This window comes from Protopterus annectens, chromosome 9.part0, assembly GCF_019279795.1.
Source record: "Protopterus annectens isolate FY-2018-M chromosome 9.part0, PAN1.0, whole genome shotgun sequence".
NCBI lineage: Eukaryota > Metazoa > Chordata > Ceratodontiformes > Protopteridae > Protopterus > Protopterus annectens.
Window position 1 is genome coordinate 799,986,229 of NC_056743.1, and position 25,078 is coordinate 800,011,306.

At 41.5% G+C, this 25,078-nt stretch overlaps 1 protein-coding gene across 1 annotated transcript in view; it reads right to left on the reverse strand.

Annotated features, from left to right (window-relative positions):
• Window positions 1–25,078, reverse strand: part of SLC4A8 (solute carrier family 4 member 8) — a 1,419,216-nt gene that overhangs the window by 901,432 nt on the left and 492,706 nt on the right. Inside the window, exon 2 of the mRNA XM_044082169.1 lies at window positions 23,971–24,052. Within this exon, the coding sequence (XP_043938104.1) occupies window positions 23,971–24,052 (82 nt within the window). The remainder of the gene's footprint in view (window positions 1–23,970; window positions 24,053–25,078) is intronic.

Below are 25,078 nucleotides of genomic sequence, written 5' to 3' on the forward strand. Positions count from 1 at the left end.
TTTATGAATATTTAAATATAACAAGTTACACAGATACTGTCATAAGTCTAAACTATACTTTGTCTATCAGTTGCTCTAAAGCAGATCTATATGGTATCTGTCTGCATAAACGGGCCATGTATGTGACAGTTAATATTATGTGGAAAGTTGTGTACAACCATGGGTTACTAAAGAATAAATGAATGACCTTACAAAAACATGTTGCAGTCTAACTACAAGATCACACCACAGACTACTGAACATAAATTGCTGCACATATTAATAAAATAGCAATGTAAACACAAATCATAATATGTGAACATCAACAATATAAAGTAGTGCAAGGCCATAAGGAAAACTCCAATCTTATTTCAGTTTTTTTTTCTTTCACAGTTATTTTTTCTCCATATAGTATCACATAAAATGCTGTTTAGTTAGAACCTCTCCAGTAGCTTTCACATTCTTTTTTTCATTCGAGCAGCTTGTGAAGGGCATGCCAGTCACAATAGTAAGGATGAAGAATGTGAGAAACCACAAAGGAAGGAAAGAGTGGATGAGTTGATGGGTAAATGGAAAGATAGTAAGCAGATGGAATATCCAGAATGGTTTTAGGGTGACTTTGGCAGTGCATAATATAACAGTGGACTATAAAATAGAGTGAACACTGGGAGAGTGGAGCTTTAACAGGATCTGCATAATATCAGTGTTTCTGAAACTGTCATATACAGGGATAGGGTATAGCTAAGTCCTCCAAAGAGATGAATTGTTAGAAATGCAATTATAGATAGCAATCAACAGAAGTAATAGCTGATGTGTGAGAGAAATGAACTAGCATCAAGTATGGTTCCTGGGTGGAAGGAAGAGTTCTACAATTAAGAACCATTGTTAATTGTGCTTGAAAGGCAAACTCTACTTTTAATAACTCCAATAAAGTAATATCAGCATATCAACACCTTGAAAAAAGTCTTCCTAGCATATCTTTCTCCCATCAAAAAGATGAGAAAAAATCACCAGGGCAATTACAATTCAAAAGATCTACCTAAACAACCTCCCAGTCCCGGCCTACAACTCCACATGTACTGATGTCTAATGCATAGACTGATGACTTGGGTAAACCTTTCTTTTTTTTCTATAACCAGATGCCAACTGAAATTTAAAGAAATAAACCTAAGGACATTTATTCATTCATTCCCTGTTTGAGCATTCAATTTCTCTGAGCAGCATTATTCATATGAAGTGTGATGAAAACAGTGGCAATTCACAGCACAGAGTTACTGCAAAGAAGTATGCATTTATCGAAAGCTTAGTTTTTTATAAGAAAGCAAAAAAGCGCCATTGTCTTCACATTTCTGATTTGTGGCAGGAATCTGTAACTCCTGCCTAGATGAAAAGAACAAATATGCACTAAAAGAGCTGGCCAACATCTCATTCCAATAAAATGAACCCAAAGCATACACTTCTGGTGTAAAGTAGTCAAAGATTTGTTATTTTTAGATGAATGTTTAGCTGTGGACACATGATTCTTAGAATCCTGGATATTATCATGAATTTAGCATATTGTGGTGGCATTATCACATGGTGCCATTTAGCCATCATATAGTTTTGATGATGGGATGATGTCACTATCTGTGGTTTAGGGCGTAACAGTATGATATGTATAACTAGTTTTACCAACATGTCTAGTTCTGTTTCTCAGATATAAACCACTCAGTGAATGTCTCTTACACTTTACTATATAATGTACTTAAAACAGCAGCAATGGACATTGAAAGAGTAACATACCCCAGCCATGTAAAAATAAATCTTAATGGTTAATCAGAAGAAAGAATACAGTGTCTTGTAAAAGTGACAAAATGTTCTGCATGTTCAGCGCTTACAGCCATGCTGATCTATTCCATTTCTGTAACTTCATTTGCAATGAAATAATTTAAGGCCTAAATAATGAGTCACCAAGAAAATGTCAGACATTTTGAATAATGACATTTCTCAGACGCTGCCAATTTCAGTGTGAAGAATCAATATGGTCCTGCTGCAGCTCTGGACAGAGAATTTTATGCTTGCTGTTCCTAGAAACTGTCAAACTAAATCACTACAAATGTTTGCAGCAACCTGAAATGAACTCTCTTTGCAGAGCATCTTAACTTGAGTTGAATACTTTAGCAATGACAAAGATTAAGCATGCTAGCCGACTGCCCCTGTATATAGTACTAGTCATCGAGGTTGTAGGTAAGTCAGACCTTTTGATGGCTGACTTGAAGAAAAACAGCCTGTGACCCCTTTAAGGCAGGGTGCGGGGGGCAGCTAACTCCTCTGCTGTCAGATAATCAAAAGAGGAAATGTGACTACAGTGGTGGCACCACAGAGGGTAGGACCATTTGTTGGTGCACTCACAGTTCATTCATTTACTTAACTTATACTTCATCAGGAAGGACAAACCAAGCTGACAACTAATGAGTGAGAGCTCTGTGATGGTGACCCAGCTAAAAGTAACCTGCTATAACATAAAAGCAACAGCACTAGAAGCACTGAATTTCCTCCTCAGCAGGAGATTGCTATGTAAAATTGAAGACTGTCAGAAATTGTAATTTCTCTTTTTTTTTAAAAAAGAAATAGTACACAACAATGCATGTGCCATATGTTATACTGCCATGTATAATCAGCTTAGTGTGCATGTCTGTGGAGCATAATGCATGTCTTGCTTTACATTACTTCTGCATTAGGCCTTAGATACATGTTAAAGGACTACGAGCATGGTATTACTCTGTGAGTAGGTCTACCCAGCATGGTATTACTCTACAAGTAGGCCTACCCAACATGGTATTACTCTGTGAGCAGGTCTACCCAGCATGGTATTACTCTGTGAGTAGGTCTACCCAACATGGTATTACTCTACAAGTAGGCCTACCCAACATGGTATTACTCTGTAAGTAGGTCTACCCAGCATGGTATTACTCTGCGAGTAGGCCTACCCAGCATGGTATTGCTCTGTGAATAGGCCTACCCAGCATGGTATTGCTCTGTGAGTAGGCCTACCCAGCATGGTATTACTCTGCGTGTAGGTCTACCCAGCATGGTATTACTCTACAAGTAGGCCTACCCAGCATGGTATTACTCTGTGAGTAGGTCTACCCAGCATGGTATTACTCTACAAGTAGACCTACCCAGCATGGTATTACTCTGCGAGTAGGTCTACCCAGCATGGTATTACTCTGCGAGTAGGTCTACCCAGCATGGTATTACTCTGCGAGTAGGCCTACCCAACATGGTGTTACTCTGCGAGTAGGCCTACCCAGCATGGTATTACTCTGTGAGTAGGTCTACCCAGCATGGTATTACTCTGTGAGTAGGTCTACCCAGCATGGTATTACTCTACAAGTAGGCCTACCCAACATGGTATTACTCTGTGAGTAGGTCTACCCAGCATGGTATTACTATACAAGTAGGCCTACCCAACATGGTATTACTCTGTGAGTAGGTCTACCCAGCGGGTTCCTATTATGTGATCAAACTATTATGTGATTGATTAAAACTGAAAGGACAAAACAGCAAAATATCGAAATGGCATATAAGTGATTTCTTTCCCTGGGAAAGAAACCACTTGGCTGCCTCCATTACTTTGCTGTTTTCGTCACTGTAGTGCAATCTCTGAGTTGGTATATTTAAGTATGGGGTGTGTGGGGGGCACGGCCCCCCACATCAGGGGGTGTGGGGGTGAAGCCCCCCCCCACACTTTATGTAATGTTTTAAAGTTTTTTTTTTTCTTTTGTGGAACAGCGATTTTTTTTTCCCCTCGGAAAAAAATCACTGTTCTAAGTGTTCAGGATTGTAAGCTTTCACTTACATGGGGTCGATAAATCAGAATTCACTTGTTTAAGCATTTGCTGATTTAATATAGACCCCTACCCAGCATGATATTACTCTGTGAGTAGGTCTACCTATGCAGCAATGACACTGCTGAAAAGGATGCACAATGAGACTGCAAAATAGCCCAGCTGTATATGCTCTGATCACCAAAATCTAGTGATGATACCTTTATTTTAATAACTACTAATTTTTGTGGTTTTAAATATCACTGTGGCAATAGGAAGCCTTTCAAAGAAGTGCTGAATAAACTATATTATGAATAATTTTAAATGCCAACGAGAATGATGCTGAAAAAATGAACTCGTACTTAAGCTTTTCAGGATATTCATTCCTTCATTATGAGAACATTTTGGTTCAAAAATATGGTGTAAGACTGTGAAAATCTGTACATGATTTCATTTTATTAACCCGTTTACCAAAAAAAGACAATCCATGGCCTGAATTCAATTTGCTATTGTTTTGCACCTAGAGAGACATTTTTATTTCAACTAGAAAAAGAAGTTATGTCTTACCATAACATTCCATCTGTATTGTTGATCCTCGTTCAGTCATTACGCATGGGTATCGGTTCCGACCTCGGAACCAATCCAGCCATTTTCCAAGCTCGCGTCAGCTTCAAACTCTCGAGCTAAACTCTTACCCACAATCCCCCTCTCCCTGTTACCTCAGATTGAGTTTGCAAGTCAAAGAAGGTAGAGGCTACCTCTGGTCAAATGACCTAAGAGAAGCAGATGGTGAGATCCACTAGAAACCACAGGAGGGGGGAGGGTCGTAATGACTGAACGAGGATCAACAATACAGATGGAATGTTATGGTAAGACATAACTTCTTTATCCAATATTGTTAATCCTCGTTCATTCCTTATGCGTCGGACAGAGTCCCCAGCTACCTCTATTCCTGGGAGGCTGTCATGGAAGGACATTCCTGAGCACCATAGAACCGAAAGATGCTCTTCCTCTGGAGGCCAAATCCAGTTTGTAATAATTGATGAAGGTATGAGGCGTAGCCCAAGTTGCAGCTGCACAGATATCATGTAAAGAAGCTCTGGCATGGAAGGCAGCAAAAGTTGCCACCGACCTTGTTGAATGAGCTTTCATGGTAGTAGGCAACGAGATATTACGTTGTGTATAAATGAAGGTCACACAGTCCTTCAACCATCTAGCTAATGTGACCTTAGCAACAGCAGATCCTAATCTAGGTCCAGAAAAGGCCAAAAATAACTGGTCAGATTTACAAAAGGGTTTAGTCCTGTTTAAGTAAAAATGGATTTGCCTGTGGATATCTAGGTATGCAGGCAATACTCTCCTTTGTTTGAATGATTGGGAAAGAAAACTGGCAATTCAATGGCTTGATTAATGGACATTTCAGAGATCACTTTAGGCAGAAATGATGGATTAGTTCTCAGAGACACTCTATCTTTATGAAAAATCAAGTATGGACTCTTGATACATAAAGCTTGAAGCTCAGTAATATGTCTGGCAGAAGTAATGGCAACCAAAAACAAGGTTTTCCATGACAAATACTTGAGGTCGCAAGAAGAGGCTGGTTTGAAAGGTGCCACTGTCAGAGCTTGTAGAACTAATGATAAATCCCATGGTTGAATAGGTTCTCTAAAAGGTGGCTTCAGATGATTTACACCTTTTATGAAGGTCTTGCACAATTTACGGGACATAAGAGAGGAATCTTGGACACCCTCATGAAAATTAGAAATTGCAGCCAAATGAACTCTAATGGTAGAGGCTGACAGACCCGACTGAAACAGGTCGGCCAGATAGTCTAGTATTATCGACACTGGTGCTGAAAAGGGGTCTACTTGTTTATCTTTCAGCCAATGGATAAATCTTTTCCACTTGCTCAGATAAGTAATTCTAGTGGAAGACTTATAAGAAGCAATGAGAATATCACGTACTGGTAAAGAAAGATCATTCTGCCTGGTAATCAAGGGAATTGGAGTAGTCAAGCCGTGAGCTTCAGGCTGTTCAAGTTGGGATGAATCAGGTTCTGTGGATGTGAGATCAAACTCTGGGATTGGTTGGAAAATCCATAGTCGATCAAGTAGGTGAGGCCAAAGGAAGGGGAACCAAATCTGTCGAGGCCAATATGGTGCTATGAGGATCACCATGCTCTTCAACCGACGGACTTTCTTCAGAAACTGGGGAATGAGGGGAAGGGTGGAAATGCGTAAAGAAGACCCGAGGGCCAATAGTGGACTAGAGAGTCCCTGGGTGACTGTCCCGGAGGGGGAATCAGGGCTAAGTAGTTGTTGCATTTGTAGTTGGTTGGTGATGTGAAGAGGTCGCAGCAAGGACAACCCCAATGGTGAAAGATCTCCACCGCTATCAAGGGATTCAGGGACTACTCGTGAGGTTGAAGAATGCACCTGCTGAGTCTGTCTGCTATCACATTGGAACTCCCGGGAATGGGCATTGCTAGAAGAAAATGGTTGGTAGCCATCACCCATTGCCATATCCTCATGGCCTCTCGACAAAGGGAGCAAGATTTGGTTCCACCTTGCTTGTTGATGTACCAGACCACCGCCATGTTGTCTGATTGAATCGCAATTGTCCCAGATGGCAGCAAGGGATGGAATGCTTGCAATGGCAGAAGCACCGCCCTCAGCTCTAGAACATTTATATGCAGATGGGCCTCCAGTTCAGACCAAGTGCCTTGGACTGTCTGTCCCTGACATAGCCCCCCACCCCATCAGGGAGGCGTCCGTGGTCACAGTGGCCTTGGGTTGCTGGGGGGAGAAGGGATGAGACCACTGTGACAGATTGTGTGTCATCCACCAATTTAAATCCTGTTTGCACCGGTGGGTTACTCAAATCATGGCTGAAAGAGGTTGCTGAAAAGGATACCATTGGGTGAGCAGTAGCCATTGTAGAAGCTTCATGTGAAACCTGGCCAGGGGAACAATGGTGATGGAGGCTGCCATGGAACCCAACAGCTGTAGAACCGAGTGAGCCATGGATTTTTACTTTGAAAGGATTGGAATTAGTTGTTGCTTTATCCTTAGAATTCTGTGCTCTGGAATAGCAGCTCTGCAGTTTTTTGTGTCCAAGATAACCCCTATGAATTCTGTCGACTGAGATGGTGTGAGATTGGATTTTTGCCAGTTTATGGTTATACCTAGCCTTTGAGCAGCGAGGAGAGAGTATGCCAGGGCTTTTTACAGTGGATGTCTGGTGGGGGTGGAAATGAGCCAGTCGTCTAGGTATGGAAACACCTGGAATCCTTAAAGTCGCAAGTGAGCTGTGACAACTGCCATGCACTTTGTGAACACTCTGGGGGTTGTAGAGAGTCTGAAGGGCAGTACTCTGAACTGGTAGTGACTGGCTCCCACATGGAAGTGCAGAAATCTTCTTGATGGCCTGTCCACTTTTATGTGGTAGTATGCATCTTGAAGATCTATAAAGCGCATCCAATCGTCTTTTTCCAAAAGTGGGAGGATAGACTGTATTGTGACCATCTGGAATTTTTGTACTCTCACAAACTTGTTCAATACACTGAGATCCAAAATTGGTCTCCAGTCCCCGGTTTCCTTTGGCACCAAAAATAGTCTCGAGTAGAATCCGGATCCTATCTGGTCTGGAGGGACTATTTGGATGACTTTCTTTCTTAGCAGCTTTTCTATCTCTAATGTCGCTTCTTCCCTTTGACTGGGTGGAACGTCGGAAAGATTTTTTGAAGGGACGGGACAAAGATCGAAGGGGATATGATAACCTCTGGTTATAATCCTTTGTACCCAAGAATCGGTGGTGATGGTTAGCCAGGCGGAAGGGTACAAGGAGAAACGTCCCCCAACCACCTCCAGAGGAAAGGAGTTGGGCCTCTCTTCAGGAGCGCTGATAGGATTGACCAGGGAAAGAATCCCTGGTACCCTGGTTACGTGGACCCCCTCTGCCCTGAAAAGAGCGTCTTCCCTGTGAGTTTCCCCCTCTGCTTCTGGGGGAGAACTCGGCCTGTATGTCACGGAAAGGACCCTGAGATTTCTTGAACCATATCTTCCCACTCTTTTGGTTTCAGGAGAAAGCACTGAGGGGAAGAATAACGGACACCTACAGCAGAAAGGGTCTTACCATCCTGTTCACATCTGGCCAGTGTGCTTTTAACTTTGGGCCCAAACAACGATGAGGCCTCAATGGGGGCATTAAGAAAGGAAGACTTAAAGGGTACCGCGAAGTTGCACAAGCGCATCCAGGCGTGTCTTCTCAAGACCGCAGCTGTACCTGCTACTCTAGCTGCTCCTTCTGATGTGCAAGATATCAGTCACATAGAGGAGTTAGATATAGATTCAATGGTGGCCAGCTGAGAGGCCACTTTGTAACGGACCTCATCAGACACAGCACCAGCCAAGGTTTCAGAGAGCTCAGAAACCAGATCCATTTGAAGCCTGGTAAAATGTGCCATATAATTCAGGGACCTGATAGCAAAGGTCGCTGAAGCAAAGGTGCACTTCCCTATCCTGTCCAGGGCCTGGGACTCTTTGTTAGGCAGATGGACAGTCTGGCTTTCTTCTTCTGCCAGATCCTTTTTGTTATGGCCGCCACCACCAAAGCATCCACAGGAAGACCTTTGGAACAATGGGGATCCGAAGCAGGAGGGGACAAGATCTTATCTGGCCTCCAGGGAATAGCTTTGACGGTATCAGGAGCCTTCCAAGCAAGCTGCATGATGAGCCGGACAAGTTCATCGGCAGGTGGAGTAACCCAGGAGGTAGGGGGCTGGGCGTGAAAGGCCTGCAGGAACAAATATTCCTCAGCGGTTGGCTTAGAGGACTGCCAGTCACCTCTCTGTTTCAGGATTTCGAGGATATCACCAAAGGATACCTCAGAGGGTGACCGAGGGGATCCTTCCCCCTCATCGAAATCTATGTCTTCAGTGAGGGACTCCTCTGTGGAGGCCATGTGCTTCCTCTTACAGGTACTTTTCCGGTGGACCTCCTCAGCAGGAGAAGCTGGAGAAGAAAGTGAAAAAGGGGATTCCTGAGGGAATATGTCCTGTGGCCCTTGCACCCGGTGTCCGCTAGGTGCGACTTGTGAAACCCGTGTACCAGAGGAGGGTGAAGGTATAGACAGTCCGGTATCACCAGCAGCAGTGAAGGCCTTCTCCATAAGTTGGAAGGCTGGTCCACCCGAAGAGGAGTACATGTTTAGGACAGGGGTCACCCCTCCCCTAAGCGGCTCAGCCTGCCGACCCAGAGTCCCTGGATGGCTGTGGAGCAGCAAACTATGCGCGTCACAACTGATATCCTGGGTCGTAGCAAAACTTTCCTGCCACGAAGGCAACTGCGGTTTCTTAGTGAGATCCATAAAGGGAACCGCAGGAGGGGAAGACTGTGCTATATCCATGGACTTCAAAGGCAATGAAGGAGGAGAATAAGAAGGGGTCTTTGGAGGGGTCTACTTCTAATGCCCGAACCGCCGATTCACCGACAGGGAAATGACCGATGCCAGAAACCCGACAACACACAAACCCGACAACGCGAAACACCGAACACCATAACACCGACACACTACACGTCAACAACACAGTACACTACAACACATATCCACTAGCCCTAACCCAAACCCTAACCCTAAGGTCCGACACTACCGCACACACTCCCTACCTGCACCCTAACCCTAACTCACTTACACACCCCAAACCCCAAGCTCCGACACTACCGCACACACTCCCTACCTGCACCCTAACCCTAACTCACTTACACACCCCAAACCCCAAGCTCCGACACTACCGCCCCTACCTGCACCCTAACCCTAACTCACTTACACACCCCAAACCCCAAGCTCCGACACTACACACTCCCTACCTGCACCTAACCCTAACTCACTTACACACCCCAAACCCCAAGCTCGACACTACCGCACACTCCCTACCTGCACCCTAACCCTAACTCACTTACACACCCCAAACCCCAAGCTCCGACACTAGACACTCACCTATCACACACCCTAACCCTACATCCCTGAGTATTCAACACTTACCTGTCCGCTCCCTACTCCTACATCCTCACTATCGATACTTACCAGGTCGCTTACATTCCTTGTCGGTCTTCCGTCTGTCGGGATTCGAGCGTGTCGGTCAACTGCGTTGTCGGGTTTCTGGCGTCGGTCATTTCCCTGTCGGTGAATCGGCAGTTCGGGCATTAGAAGTAGACCCCTTTGGAGATGGGTGATCACCTCCCAAGAAAGGATAGTTCCTGAGGGGTGGGATACCTCTGGCCAAGAGTACCTGGTCCACAAGACGCAACACATCATGTTCAGAGAGGCTTCTATTGGACCTCATGGAGACTGAGGGAGAAACAGGCCTGTCCACAGAAGAGGCAGACTCGGTGCCTATCTCATCTGACTGCACCGAGGACAATGGTGCCGAGTGAGACTGGATTACTGTTGTCTGCACCGAAGGAGTCATCGGTGCCGAGGTCATGGTCTGCACCGACACAGGGATCGGTGCCGAAGAGGTTGTCAGTGCCGAAGCTGGAACTGACAAGACTGGAGTCAACAATAAAGGCATTGGTTCCGAGGAAGATCTCGGAGCCGATGCGGTCAAGGTCTGTGCCGAATAAATGGTCGGTGCCAATACAGTAGTAATGGTCTGAACTGAGGAACCCCTCGGAGCCAATATATAGAAGGCTGCCGGAGAAGACGGAGCCGAAATCACTAATGGAGCCGAAGGCCTCGGTGCCAAAGGTCTAGGCACCGAAAGCACTGGAGCTGACTGAGTGAGCTCCGGAGCCGAAACTTTAGCCTTTTTAGGTTTTGGTTAGTGGGAGTCCCCAGCCAGGGACGAAGGCAAAGATTTAGCCTTAGCAGGAACATCCAAGGTTTTCTTATGGGCACTAGGAGGGGTTGAGGCCTCCAACCCAGAAATCGCCTCTGAAAAGGGAGATTTTAGAAGTCCCTTCAGTAACAGCTTGTTTTTCCTTTCCAACAAGGTTCTATTAGAAAAGTTCTCACAAATAGTACAGGGTGGGTCAACAGACAAATGAGAAGCTCCCAAACAATAAACACATAAAGAGTGTGCATCAGAAGTAGACAGTTTGTGTCCACAAACAGAACACCGCTTAAACCCCGGACTATCTTTCTTATCTGGCATGACAGCAAATTAATTAATAGAAAAGGTACCAGCAATGGTACAAGAGAGTACCCAAAGGTATGAGAGAAAAAGGAAAGGAATTACCAATGATGGTAAAGAGAGAATACCTCACAGTAAAAGTGGTAAAAGAGAAAAACAGAAAAACCTGAAGAAATTATGTACGCTAGATGCGATAGGGTAAGAGACAATAAAATATGAACTTTTCTGACAGAAAAGTAATCTGTAAAACTATTAAACAACAATTGACTATACTTAGCTCAAGAGAAGTAGCTTGACACGACCAAATGGCAATGTGGCAAACGAAATCTGGGGTAACAGGGAAAGGAGGATTGGGGATAAGAGTTTAGCTCAAGAGTTTGAAGCTGACATGAGCTTGGAACTGATACCCATGCATAAGGAATGAACGAGGATTAACAATATCAGATTATTTCTTATCCTATGCATATTTGTGTCTTCCTTGCTCGCTTTCACTCTGTCATAGATAGTATAGCATCTCTAACCAAGTATTCTTCAACATCTAATCCTAACCCTACCCAGCAGCCCCGTATCACTACATCCACTTTCACCTTCAAACCAGTGTGCACATCCTATATAAAACTACTCAAACAAAATCAGACCATGCTCTACTCCACCTGATGGCCTTCCAAGTGAATAGCTTAAAATAGCAGCTGACAGTATTGCCTGCCCTGTCTCAATCCTTATAAAAAGGTCAATCCAAGAATCCCATGTTCCCTCTCCATGGAAAAAGTCACACATTATCCCTCTGCACGAAGGAGGAAATTCAACAGACATTACTAAATTTAGACCTATAGCAACCTTATCCCCCCTCATCAAAATAACTGAAAAAATGTATTCAAAAACAATTGCTAAACTACGTCCTGCAGGATGAACTGCTATCCCCTACACAACATAGCTTTTGTCCTTCCCATAATACGAACACTGCACTTCTAACCTATATAGATACTGTCAATAAAGCTACAGATAATTCGAAACTAGCCTCCTCCTTATTTCTTAAATGTCTAAAGTCTTTAACAGTTTGTCACAGCAAATGTCTACTTCAAATGTTCTCATTAGGTCTCTCTCAGCCATTCTTTCTATGGTTCAAAAGCTGCCTAGCCAATAAGTATCAGTCAGTAAAATGGAACTACACCCTTTCTCCATACCTCCCAGTCACTACTAGTGTACCACAAGGCTCTATACTTGGTCTCCATATCTTTAACATTCTCACCAACTTCCTCCACACATCCATACTACAGGCCTTCCTAATACAGTATGCAGATGACTCCAAACCCATTTGCACATCTGACAATGTGGCACACCTCCAAAAAATTACTCCGGAAGCTTTAACAGCAACTGAAACATGGCTTTGTAATTCACAACTCATGTTCAACCCTAAAAAAAAAACAAATTTTTCCTGAAATCCCACTCTCATGAAAAAACAAAATTTAATGTCCTCTCTTTTGATATTGCCACCACTGAAGTCACTTCTCATAGCAAATTATTAGGGATGGTAGTGGATGATAATCTTAAATTCAACCTGCATACACAAAATTGCATAAGAAAAACTCATCAAAACTAGGGGTGCTTTTTAGAGCCAAAAACATTCTCACAGATGCAACTAAAGCAAGACTTGCCACTACTTATCTCCTCCCCACACTTCTTTATGGTGCTTCCATCTTTACTAACCTTCAGACATCACAAAAATCAAAACTTGAGCAATGCTATAACAAACTTGCTAAATTTGCAGCAAATACCAGTTTCAGATCCCACCACTGTACAGCACTAAAAACCTTAAATTGGTTAGAACTGCTTCATCAACTGACATATACACAGCTTCTACCACCTATAAAATTAGCCAGAATCCATCTGCTTGTCCAGCACTAAATAACATTATATACAACTATGTTCCTAGTCGGTCATAATGATCCAGTGATCAAAATTCTCCTGCCTGCTTAGAAACCTAGCAAATCTGCTGGGCATTACCTGTATTCATACCATGTTGCTAAGACCTGGAACACCTAATCTATACCCATCAAGTCAGTACTCTCCCTCCCATCCTTCAAAACTGTTCTGAAAGGCTACTTAACCAAAAGCTGGCTCTGTTCTTGCTCTACACCAGAATAAACTATATCCCTAAATGTGGACAAATACCTTATCATACCTTACATCTCCTTATTCTTCCTTCTTTACTTACTGCCTTACTTCTATCAATTTCTCTCCGCTGTCTTTCTCTCTAAACATACCATAAGCCTACTTTTCTCTCACCTCACATTGCAATTCCTATTTGTATTATACTAACTTACTTGTAATTTCTCTATTAAATGGCTAAAATTCCTCTATTAAATTATTGTCATATAATTTGTATAATTTCTTAAACAATGTTTTCATATTATTTCTAATTTGCCATAATTATTTAAACTGTATTTTTTGGATTATTTTTAAAGACTGTAAAATTATTATTCTTAAAATGTTTTGTAATACTTTGGAGCTTTTCTGTTTGGGGCTCCAGTGTAAAATGCCTCCAACCAAATCAGACTTTCCCGGTAATCAAATATCAATAAATACATCTATTTTCGTTTTCAATAACTAGTATTTCAGTTTCCTATTGTTTTGCACCTATGGAGGCATTTTTATTTCAATCAATACTGTTGGCATTTAAATTTTCCTAACTTAATTTTACAATCAGTTTGTTAAGGTCAGTCATTTTGTTTGTGTAACTAAAACATTTCTTATCCTATGTATGTCTGTGTCTTTCTTGTTCTCTTTCACTCTGTCTGTCTCCAGCCCTCACTATCATTCTTGCTTATGTTTTTACATTTCCAGCAGTAGAACATCTGTCATCTTAAGAAATGGAACAGGCAAAAGTCATTCAGTTTTTTTAAGCTGAAAACCTCAACTCAGTTTTTATAATGGTGCTTTTCACAAATATTGTAAAAAGATTAAATTCATAAAAGCACATATTAAACAAAGGTTGGGAGAGAAAAGACTAATATGATGTTAATTCAAGTAATACTATAAAAGTATTAAGATAATCAAAATAAAATACACACAATATAAAATAAATTCACTTAAAAGGCATTTAAGCATAACAAGAGATCATTCTTGAACAATTAAGTCATTTTGGTAGTCTGTTAAATGTCACATTTGAAGCAGTGCCTTCCTCTCAAGACATATTGACAGCAAGAATTTTTTTAATTTTTGCTTTGACCTTCACTGCTCAGGAGACTTCACATGAAAGTTACATTAATTTACACTTTCCATCAGATATGACATTTATATTCTGTTTTCTGTTCATTTATTGTCTACTGGTGATATGACAGTCAACAAGTGACCTACCGTAACCGTTAGTCTCAGAGATTCTACTGAACTTGCACCGACAGTCAACTGTGTGAGAGTGCATTCTGTATTATCTGACAGTAGGAAGTAAAATGCTTTAGATATTAATCAAATCAATGTAAAACTCATACAATTGTTATAACAGTGAGAGCAGTCACTGTACACAGTCTAAGCAAGCAGCTCCCTAATCTAACTATGCAATGCATAAGGATTATGTGGACATTGCCAAACTTACTGAGACACTAGACACCGAGAATAGAAAATATAATACCTAGAATATTGGCATTCCAGGCTCCAGAATATATATACAAGAGATACCAGGAAGGAAAAAGGATAAGGGTTAACTCTTTATGTAATCTAATTTTAATTTATTCATTAAACAGTTAAGTATGCTAATCTGTTTTGTACCCTTCCCAGACACAGTCCAGACTACAAAGGCATAGGTAAATGCAATCCTTATCATAGCAGAACAAGGTCATATGTTGTTATTAGAACTGTATGTGCCACATATGAAATGAAACACCTTTACAGTATATGACCTGTGAAACTTAAAAAAATTCCTGGTTGAGGTGCATTTTGAGTAAAATTGAATTAGATTGTTTTAATCACTTTGCATCTTTCTGATAAAAGTCTTTGCAATAGTAAGCAGACATAAATCCAATTTTGCCATGAGACATGATATCTAGAATGCCATTGCAACTTGTGTGCTGACCTTAACAAGCAGAGTAATATGCTAGGCCTGTCCACTGCAGGGACTGAAGCACTTGCTGCTCACCGAGTCACCCAGCCTGAACCCATACTAACATGAGCCATCTTCCTCTGATCCTGCTGCCATCACTTATCAGCACAAAAAAACTCAAAAGAGACAATAATGCTTTATCTTTTGTCACCACTACCTTATAGAGTGGCCCCCTCCCTCTGCAATTGAACTAAATTATAGCATTCAGACTTCAGCTCACTGCATAGGTCACAAAATAAGCATGCTTCCAAGCAGTCTTCAACTTTTATTGATTTTCTCTTTGCTCTCTACTTCTCACAAGTTCAATTTGCCTTCACAAAAGGCACTTCATGCTTTTAAGCTAGAACTTCCCTACTGTGTCGTGCTTTCCAAATAAATATCACTTTAGCTTACTCTCACGCACTCTTTACGGTAAGCTGCCTCTAACTAGAAATCCTTCCATATTATTTAATTTGAGTTCAGATACATTACTATACTTTGTTTTATGATTGTTTACAGTACTGTCATCTCACCGCACACATAGAGGTGCTGCGTCTTGTATCATGTATGCTTATTGTAAAGATAATAGTCTTTTTATGCTGATTTTATTCAAACAGTTTTAACTTTTACTGCAGTGCATTTATGGTTTGAGTTGAGATTGGAAATTGAAACATAATCATTGTTTTCAAGTAGTTACACAAAAAAGCAAATACACAGATGCACTCACAAGCACACACCCACACACACAAGAGAGTGCATGTACACACACATACATACACAGAAACACACGCGCACACACACACACACACACACACACACACACACACACACACACACACACACACACACACACACACAGAGCAGACCATTTCCCTCTGTCAAGTCTACTCATTCCAAAGCAAAGTTAACAATTTCATGTTTGCTTTTCTGTGGGAAAGATGTTAGAGGAAAGCACAGTTGTTTAAGTAAAACTTACGATAACAGTAGATGTTTGAGTGAACTGCTGCAGTTAGCTACGTGGGTTATATCCTGCCAAAGATGAAACAGCCAGCCAGCTTCCAAAGCTTCAGGGCACCTTCCACACCCCCAAATTATCAGGCAGCTCGAGCTGTTCTGAGTAAAAGACAAGTATGGGCACAAAGTCCTTCAGAGATTTCCACACCCTGGTGTAAAACAGGTCTACTTCAGTTAGCTGAACTCCCTAATCATTGAATACTTAATTCATTGACCCCTTTTTGTCAAAGTTACACTTCAGCGAAAGGACTTTTCATCAAAACTTTTCCCAGGGATAACCAAGAGTAGACCACCATCTGGAATTTGCCCTTTTGCCCCCGTAGTATGATCTCAGAGTTGATATATTTAGTTAGGGGGGGGGTGGGGGCACAGCCCCCCCACCTGGGTAGGTTTTACATTTTATGATTTTTTTGATGGTCGCTAGGTTGGCCTACCATTGGTTATCCCTGGGAAAAGTTTCGATGAAAAGTCCATTTGCTGATGTCTAACTTTGACAAAAAGTGGTCAATGACTAGGTGTTCGATGATTAGTCAGTTCAACTAACTGATATTAGACCTGTAGAAAACACAAGAAAAAACAAGGAAGATGGAGGGAGGGAGCGACTACTGCAGCAATGATCATTCAAACATCTACTGTTTTGGTAAGTTTTGCTTACACAGCTGTAGTATGCTCATCATATTGATCAATGCTGCAGCAGGCTTAGCTCTATGGGTAGATTACCTTAGCTAACTACATTTGGGAGGTGGAAGGAGAAGAGTCCAGGAGCCCCTGGTGAATGGCCCTAGCAAAGCTTGATTTAGACCTAAAGAAGGAATCAAGCTTATTTGTAAAAGTATGAGGACGAAGTAGCAGCTTCTAGAATACTAGAATCCAACCTTTACTAAAAAGCCATAGATGAAGCTAAGGTCCTGGTAGAGTGGGCCTTTTCCCGGCCTGAAGAAGTTTTGTTATGGTGAGGATAACAAAAGGTAATAACCTTAGACAACCATTTGGAAATAATCTGTTTTAACACAAGTTGTCCCTTCTTCATACCTGGAAGCATAGCTGCCTCAACCAGCACCCTGCGCCAGTACCGTGAGCCAATGCCCACCACTTCAGCAGCTATTCAAGGGAAAAGAAAAACAAAAACAAAAAAAGCACTTTATTATATTGAGACAATCACTGTATTCTAGTAATCAGTTTATTACAGATCCACGCACCCCCAACCAACCCTCCAGCTCTTAAAACAGAAGTTCTTTCTAGCCAGGTGGCCAGCTACATAACGCCCCCCTCTCACCCCACCCTAACTATATTACTGTTAATACCTTCACAAGAAATGAACAACTGATCCAAAGATCTGAACATTTTAGTTTTGTCAGTATGTAGTGCCTGAGTTGTCTGTGGACATCCAAGGTATGGAGTATCCTTTCTCCTTCATTTTTAGGTTCAGTAAAGAAAATGGGGAGATGGATAGTTTGGATTAAAGTAAATTCAGCTACCACTTTAGCCATAAAAGAAGGACTAGTTCTGAAAGAAACCCAGCCCATACTGAAATTGAGATAGGGTTGCCTCACCATAACAGTTTGCAACTCAGACACTCTTCTTGCAGAGGCCAGAGCAAGCAGTAAACTGTTTTTCATACTATGAACCTCAAGTCAACCAGATTATCGGGTTCAAATGGAGCAAGTGTTAGCTTCACTAAAACAAAATTAAGATCCCAAGGAAGGATCACCAGTTTTCCTGGAGGCCTCTTATGTAAAACCCCTTTCAAAAATATTTTGACATTAGATTGCATTGAAAGAGGAGGATCCATGGGTAGACATGCTGAAATGACTGATAAATGAACCCTGATAGAGGAATAAGAAAGGCTATAGGATAGTAACTCACACAAATATTGTAGTACCAGAGAATAACTAGCCCTGAACAGGTGTCGGTTCTGTTGCTGGCACCAACTAGAAAACCTTTTTCATTTACTAATATAGGATTTGCTAGTAACAGGCTTTCTTGCTTCCATTAGTACCTACTGCATATCCTCAGTAAATGGGTGCCTAAAAGGAATTAAGACCCTATCATCCAGGCAGTCAATTGAAGTTGATTGATGTCAGGGTGAATTAAATACCACTGCTCTTCTGTGAGTAGTTCCAGTCTGTGAGGAAGCTTGTGGTAATCGCGCCTGGTAATTTCCAAAAGAAGGGAGAAACATAATTTTCTGGGCAAGAAGGGAGCCACCACAATGATTTTGGGAGGAGATTACTTCTGAATCTTCAAAAGTACTCTTGGTAATAGTGGAAAGGGTGGAAAAGCTTGCATTAACATTCCTCTCCAAGGAAAAGAAAAGGCATCTGTCTTCCAAGCCTTCTTGCATGGAGTCTTGAAAGAGAATCTGGCCAGTTTGGAGAGGAGGCAAATAGTTCTGCTTGAGGAACTCCCCACAGATGGATCAAATCATGGAAGACCCCTGATTTAGTTTACATTTGTGTGGGTCTGGCCTGGCCCTGCACGCCTTGTCTGCCAAACAATTTTGCTCTGACAGAATGTATGATGCCTGTAGTGTAAGATTGTGCTGTGAAGCTATAGCCTAAGATAACATGGCTAGCCTGCAAAAGGGGTACAATATGCTTCCCCCTTGCTTTTTGATGTAACACATGACTGTAGTATTAGTATTGTCTGTAATCACTTAAAGAGGTCCTGGGGCTAAAGATGGTCCAGGGAGTGGAGTGCCTTATTCAGGGAAGCATCTCCATGATATTTATGTGCCTGCACATCTCCTTGGTGTCCCACACCCCCCATACTTTTATCCCTCCTGAAACTGCACTCCAAGCAAAGTCACAGACATCTGTGGTGACTCACTGCTTTAGAGCAGGGAGGGAGAAAGGGAGACCTGGACTTAAGGATATCTGTTTTCTCCACCAAAGGATTTCTTTTCTGACCAACCACAGCAGTGGGATTTAGAAAGATAAAGGTTGTCGATGCTAAAAGCAAAGAAATTTTGGATACCACTGTATCTTTCTCATGTGGAGTCTTGCCAGGGGTATCATGAGAATCATAGATGCCATGAGATCCAAAATCCTGAGGTAATCGTTTGCAATGATCGAAGTCTGAGAGAAAAACCTTAAAAAAAGAGCTAGATAAAGATCTATTTTTTTCCTGTGGAAGAAAAGTTCTTTGCACTGAGGTATCTAGTTCACATCTCAGGAGCACAATCTTGTGTGAAGGAGTCAAGAAAGACTTTTGAATGTTCTCTTGGAATCCCAGCTTGTGAAAGAGATCTCTCACACAAGAGAGAGAAAGAGATTTCAGAAACTTTGAAAAAAAACTCTGCAAAGTTAAGCAAGTCATCTAAATATAGAAAAAATGTGGATACCTAGTAGCCAGCAATGGCATATAACTGGAGCTAGACACTTTGTGATCACTATTAATGCAGTGGATAGTCCTAAGGGTAAGGCAGAGCACTGATAAAGTGATCCATGCACTCAAAATCTTAGAACCATCTGAAGTCTGGATTAATCTGGATGTAATAATAAGCATCTTTTAAGTCTACTGTTCCCAGGAAACTTGAAAGAGGAACAAGGGGTAATGGGCTGTGAAGTGACACCATTTTGAATTTGGAAACTATCACAAACAGGTTTAGAAAAGAAAGATCCAGGGATGCTTCCCAAGCATTTTCTTTCTTTGGTACTAGGAACATCCTTGAATAAAAACTCTTCTTTACCTGGGAAGGAGAAACTCATTCTTTCACCCCTTGGGACAGCACTGATGAAGAACCAGTGTAAACAAAAGTCTGATCTGGATGATGAGGAATGACCCCCTGGGAAAGAAATAATTTTCTCCTACTGCCATCTGTAACCTTGGTGAATGATTTTCAGAATCCATTTGTCTGAAACTATATGTTGCCAAAAAGAAAAAATGAGATTCAGACTTTCTGGAAGAAAATAGGGACAGGGTGGGAGGGGTTCACAAGGTCTCTTGAATAGTCATTCAGAGTTGTTGTCCTTTGTTTGAGGAAGCTTGAGGCTTCTTTTTGGAACCCCCTTGCCATTTCATCCATTTACATGTATTTTGTTGAGACTGCTTATTCTGTTTTTTTTTTTTTTGCCAAAATTGGATGAGGAAATAGAAAATACCTTGGAAAATTTAGAAAAGGAGGGCCAAAAATCTAAGAGATTCCCTAGATTAGCTTGCCCTTCTCTATCAAACTTTTTGACTACCCCTGCAGCAGAGGGGATACACATTAAATCTCTATCCAAGGGAGAATTTAAAATCTCATTTTTAACATCATCTGGGAGGTTCTGAGACTACAGTCTGGCAAATCTCCTCAAAACAGTACCGGTGACCATAGCTCTGAAACAAGTATCAACAGAGTCGTACACATGCTGGAAAGAATGAGTAGTGACCGGTGCAACAGAAGAAACTAAGTTATTCAAAGCAGATTTTTCCACACAAGAAGAAAATGCAGATAATTACAGACTCATAAGTCTGACCAGTCTGATATGCAAAGCCATGGAAAAACCTATCATGGAATTAACCAATCAGAACACAGTGTCTCAGTTTGGAGTCATCAAGTTCAGGCTATGCTTACTCAACCTAGAAGAAGGCAAAATGGTACACACCACATATCTTGACCTGGCCAAAGCTTTTGACACAATTCCCCACTCAGGCATAGTACAAAAGCTAAATAAAGTGGGAATAAACCCATATGTTACCCAGTGGATTGCCAACGGGCTCAAAGATAGAATACAGGTAATCAAAACAGGGAAAGTTATCTCCACAGCGAGACCAATCACCAGTGGAGTTCACCGGGATTCTGTCCTAGGACCTCTCCTGTTTGGTATCTATTTTTCTGAAGTAAAAGCTGGTACCAAAGGGCTCTGGTTGACTAAGTTTGGAGGCCATTGCAAACTAGGGCTAGCCAATGAATCTCCAAATGACTTAGCCATCCTGCAGGAAGATTTATCTCAAATTAATAACAGGTGTCAAAATCAAGGTCTGAAACAATGCCAAAAATACATTATTTTATCTTTTCAGAAATCATCCACCGCAGAGAACTACCAGATTGACAATACACTCCTAAGAGTTTAGCCAGCTGTTCAGAATTTGGAAAATTATGTCAACAGTAACCTAACTTTTGAGCAACATGTATCTATTGTTGTAAGAAAGTCTTTCTATATTGTACAGGTTATAAACAAAAGGATCGTGTCTTGATCTAGGGATGCAATTATCCCCCTTTACTCAGTCCTAATTAGGCCAGTTATTGACTATAATGCCCCCTTTTGCATGTATCTGTCCAGACACAGCTAGCAAATGGAATGCCCACAGAGATACCTTACTAAAAGAATACATGACCTAAACAACATATTCTACATGGACCGACTCAAACCTCTCTCACTATACTTGATTTCCTACAGACTGCTAAGAGGTGACCAGTATCTGGCATACAAGGCATTCTCCAACCCATTACTGATGGATTTACTGCACATTATCAAGTCAAATGACATCAGAAATACTCAGCCTAGGGATCTAACCCTCTTCTGTGACATCAGCAGAACGCTTTGTAGGGATGGGTATATTTTGCAGAGGATACTGCTGCTATGGAGCAGACTCCCCATCCACATAAAACAAAGTTCATCTCTGGCCATTTTCAAGCACAACTTAGATTTATGGATGGGAAACAGAAAATGTACCCCAGGACTGCCCCCTGTACTACTAATGCGGCTCCTAAATGCTTTATCCCTTACATGGGGTCCCCTCAAATTATGCATATGATCCCAGTTATTCTTATTATGGGTAATATATAATTATGGACCATGGGATGGGTAAGTCCGGTCTACAACCAAATGAAATAGGGTATTTTGAGCAGAAAAATGGAAACTGGCTAAGCTGAAAATGGCCTGCAAAGGCAGCTGCCCTAATGCTTACCTATGAACCTATAAAACATTCCTCATACTTTCACAATTTGTCATAAGAAACTTTAATAATTCAAAATTCTGGAAATCAAGGTTGCAGAAGTATATATTTTCCCCCATACCTATTAATAGTTTTCCATACTTATCAGAAAGAGTATGATTTGAATTAATTAAGTGCTTAGCAGCAGTGGAATCAACTAGAGCAATAGCTGATGGGTCAGATTTTGGAGTAGTGTATACATTTTTAAAAGACTGAGGAACTTTATGCATCCTATCTGCTTGTTTAGGGACAGCTATATCAGGAAAATTGCAGCCTCTAAAGAAGACAGAAGAGGAGGAATTGGTGTAGGTTCCGGAAAATCTTTGGGTAACAACTCATAGCATTTTCTTGAGGGACTGAGAAACCTCAGTGTTCTCCCACTGAAAACACTGGCACATTCTAGCAATCATTTCAGAGAAAGAGAAACACCCATAGGGAGAATTAGAAACTGAGCTCTCTTCTTAGTCTAAATCAGAAATCTGAGGAAGAAAAACTGCATCTGTCCTTCCATCTCCCTGTTCAGATTCAGAATCTTGAATCTCTTCAGGAAAAGAGGGAGCCCTCTTTTTTAACAGAAACTACTTTATAAGAAGGATCAATAGCCTGAATTAAAACCCAGGCCATACACAATAAGCTACCACTATCTAAAGAAAATTCAGGAGTATAGATACATGCTTGTTTTTTTGTTTCTTTGTGTCACAAAAAATTGGGCTAAACATGTTATTAGTGGCAGCAGTATCTTCCACAGGGATAGGCACAGCTTTCTGACATAAAAGGGAAACCTTCTCTATTCCTTCTCCCAAGACCAGCAATGGTTGTTAATTGCCCACTGAGGGGACCCCTACAGCTGCAGAGGATATGGCTAATCCCCTGTTTATAATGGCTGTAGGTGTGATACCAGAGGGATCCAGGGTAAAAGATGAGTTGTCTGAGGTACAGTAAATGGCCACAACAGAGATACTCATCTGCAGCTGAGGCACATTGCTAGCCTGCTATGGTGGCAAAGGCTGTTTGCTTAATTGTTTTCTTTTTTTTTTGTGGCTGTGAATAGCGATTACCATTGGACTGATAGTCTGTTCCAAGGTCAGCCTCAAAATGGTGCCTCTTTCCCTGGAAGACAAGCACCAATTGCCAGTAAACACTACAATTCCACAAAAGTTACATTTTTGACAGAAAACACTTTAAATCACTATACCAGCCCCACAAAAGTAGAATAAACACAATTTCTCCACAGAAAAAATGTTTTCAGTTACTTTACAGCACTTTTAAACTGATAGAAAAAAAGAGTATTCCTTTTAAAAACATGTTACAGTTTCAAGACACTCAATTGAAAGATAACATGCATAGCTTTACAATAACTTTCCTATAGAGGAAAGTAATTAAACATCAAGAAAATTAAGAAATCTGAAGTTCTTTTTTCAAAGGAAAATTATCTGCCCATCAAAGGAAAGCACAAGCCAACTGTCAATCCTCAAAAGCCTCAGAGCAGCGTACTCTTCAGCGTCAGTAAAGCTCTGAAAGGTTGCTTGCCCAAACTTGTCTTTTAGTCAGCTCAGGTCAAGCTGCCTGACAATTTCAGTGCATGGAAGGTGCTTTGAAGCTTTATGAGCTGGCCAGCTGTTATATCCTTGGCAGGATATAGCCCATACAGCTAAGGCTACTGCAGCAGTAATCATTATGATAAGCATAGATGTTTGCCCCTTACCTCACTAAACCCTCTCACAGTTCCAGTCCATTTTGAAGCTGAGATCCCCATCATCAAGCTGGCTTTTATATTTTCATCACACACATACGAATCCAGGCACAAACTCTTTGCATTTATTACCAAACAAGTGCTACATCTAAAAATGTTTGGCTTTAAAGGATGACTGAGTACATAAAAGGAAGAGGTTTGCATGAAGAGTACCAGGAGTTAATGATGGGCCAGATTATCTGCCAGTGGCAAAATAAGTTTAAAACTTTTGAAATGCAATGCCAGCAATTCCACCAAAAAAACTGATGTGTCCAAATGTACAAACAACAGCGAAAATTTAATGTACCTTCTAGTTCCTCCTCCTCATAACGAATGTTAAGAACCGAGCTTGTACCACCTTGGTCAATGACGGCCTCTTCATCATGTCTCTACAATACAAACAGAAAAATGGAAACCTGCACTTAATTTTTCTCTAACACAGAAATGACATCATGACATCAAAAATCTACTAATACTTCTCATATATACTTCCAGTTAGCACAAGAACACTGAATAATTGTTTTGTCCATGCCACCATAGTCACCTGTAACTTTGCTATGCTCTTACTTAAAATTTCCTACAGTTTGGTAATAAATCTTTTTCTCCCCATTACTGGTACCTTTGATTAAGTTTTTCTTTATTACTTAGCATGAAAAATCAATACAATGAGTCTAGCCCAAGGTTAAACACAACTGGTAACTTGTGTACAGAACAGCATATATTTCCCTTACCTTTCACAGCAGTAAATATCATGACATAGTTATAACAATGTGTGAATTGGTATCCTACTCTGCATAATAAGATTTTTTGACAGCACTGACCTTTAGTTTTCAACTTTCTTCTTCTTCTTTTGGCTTTTCCCAGTTAGGGGTCGCCACAGTGGATCATCTGTCCGCTCATGATTGGCAGTGGAGTTTTACGGTGTCGAGTTGCCAGCCCAGTGCTCAACCTTCCACAGAAGGCACACACATGCACGCACACACACCTAGGGCCAATTCAGAGTGTACAATCCACCTACCGCATGTCTTTGGGATGTGGGAGGAAACCGGAGCACCCAGAGGAAACCCACGCAACCACAGGAAGGACATGCAGACTCTGCACAGAAGGCACCCCAGCCGAGAATCAAACCGGAGAACCTCTTGCTGTGAGGCGGCAACGGTAACCGCTGCACCACCATGGCCGCCCTTGACCTTTAGTTTTCAACAAATAGACTAAATTTAAACTTGACTGGGCAGACTCCTGAACCTATACATATTGATGACTTAAGAGCTATTGAAAGGAGACAACGCAGAAGCAAGAAGCTGCCACCAAGCAAGATACTGTCATATTTGCATGTCACTAATTCTTCACTCACATCCACATGAAAGAAAGCACTCCTACAACATGCTAACAATAAGAATAAATAGATGAAGTAG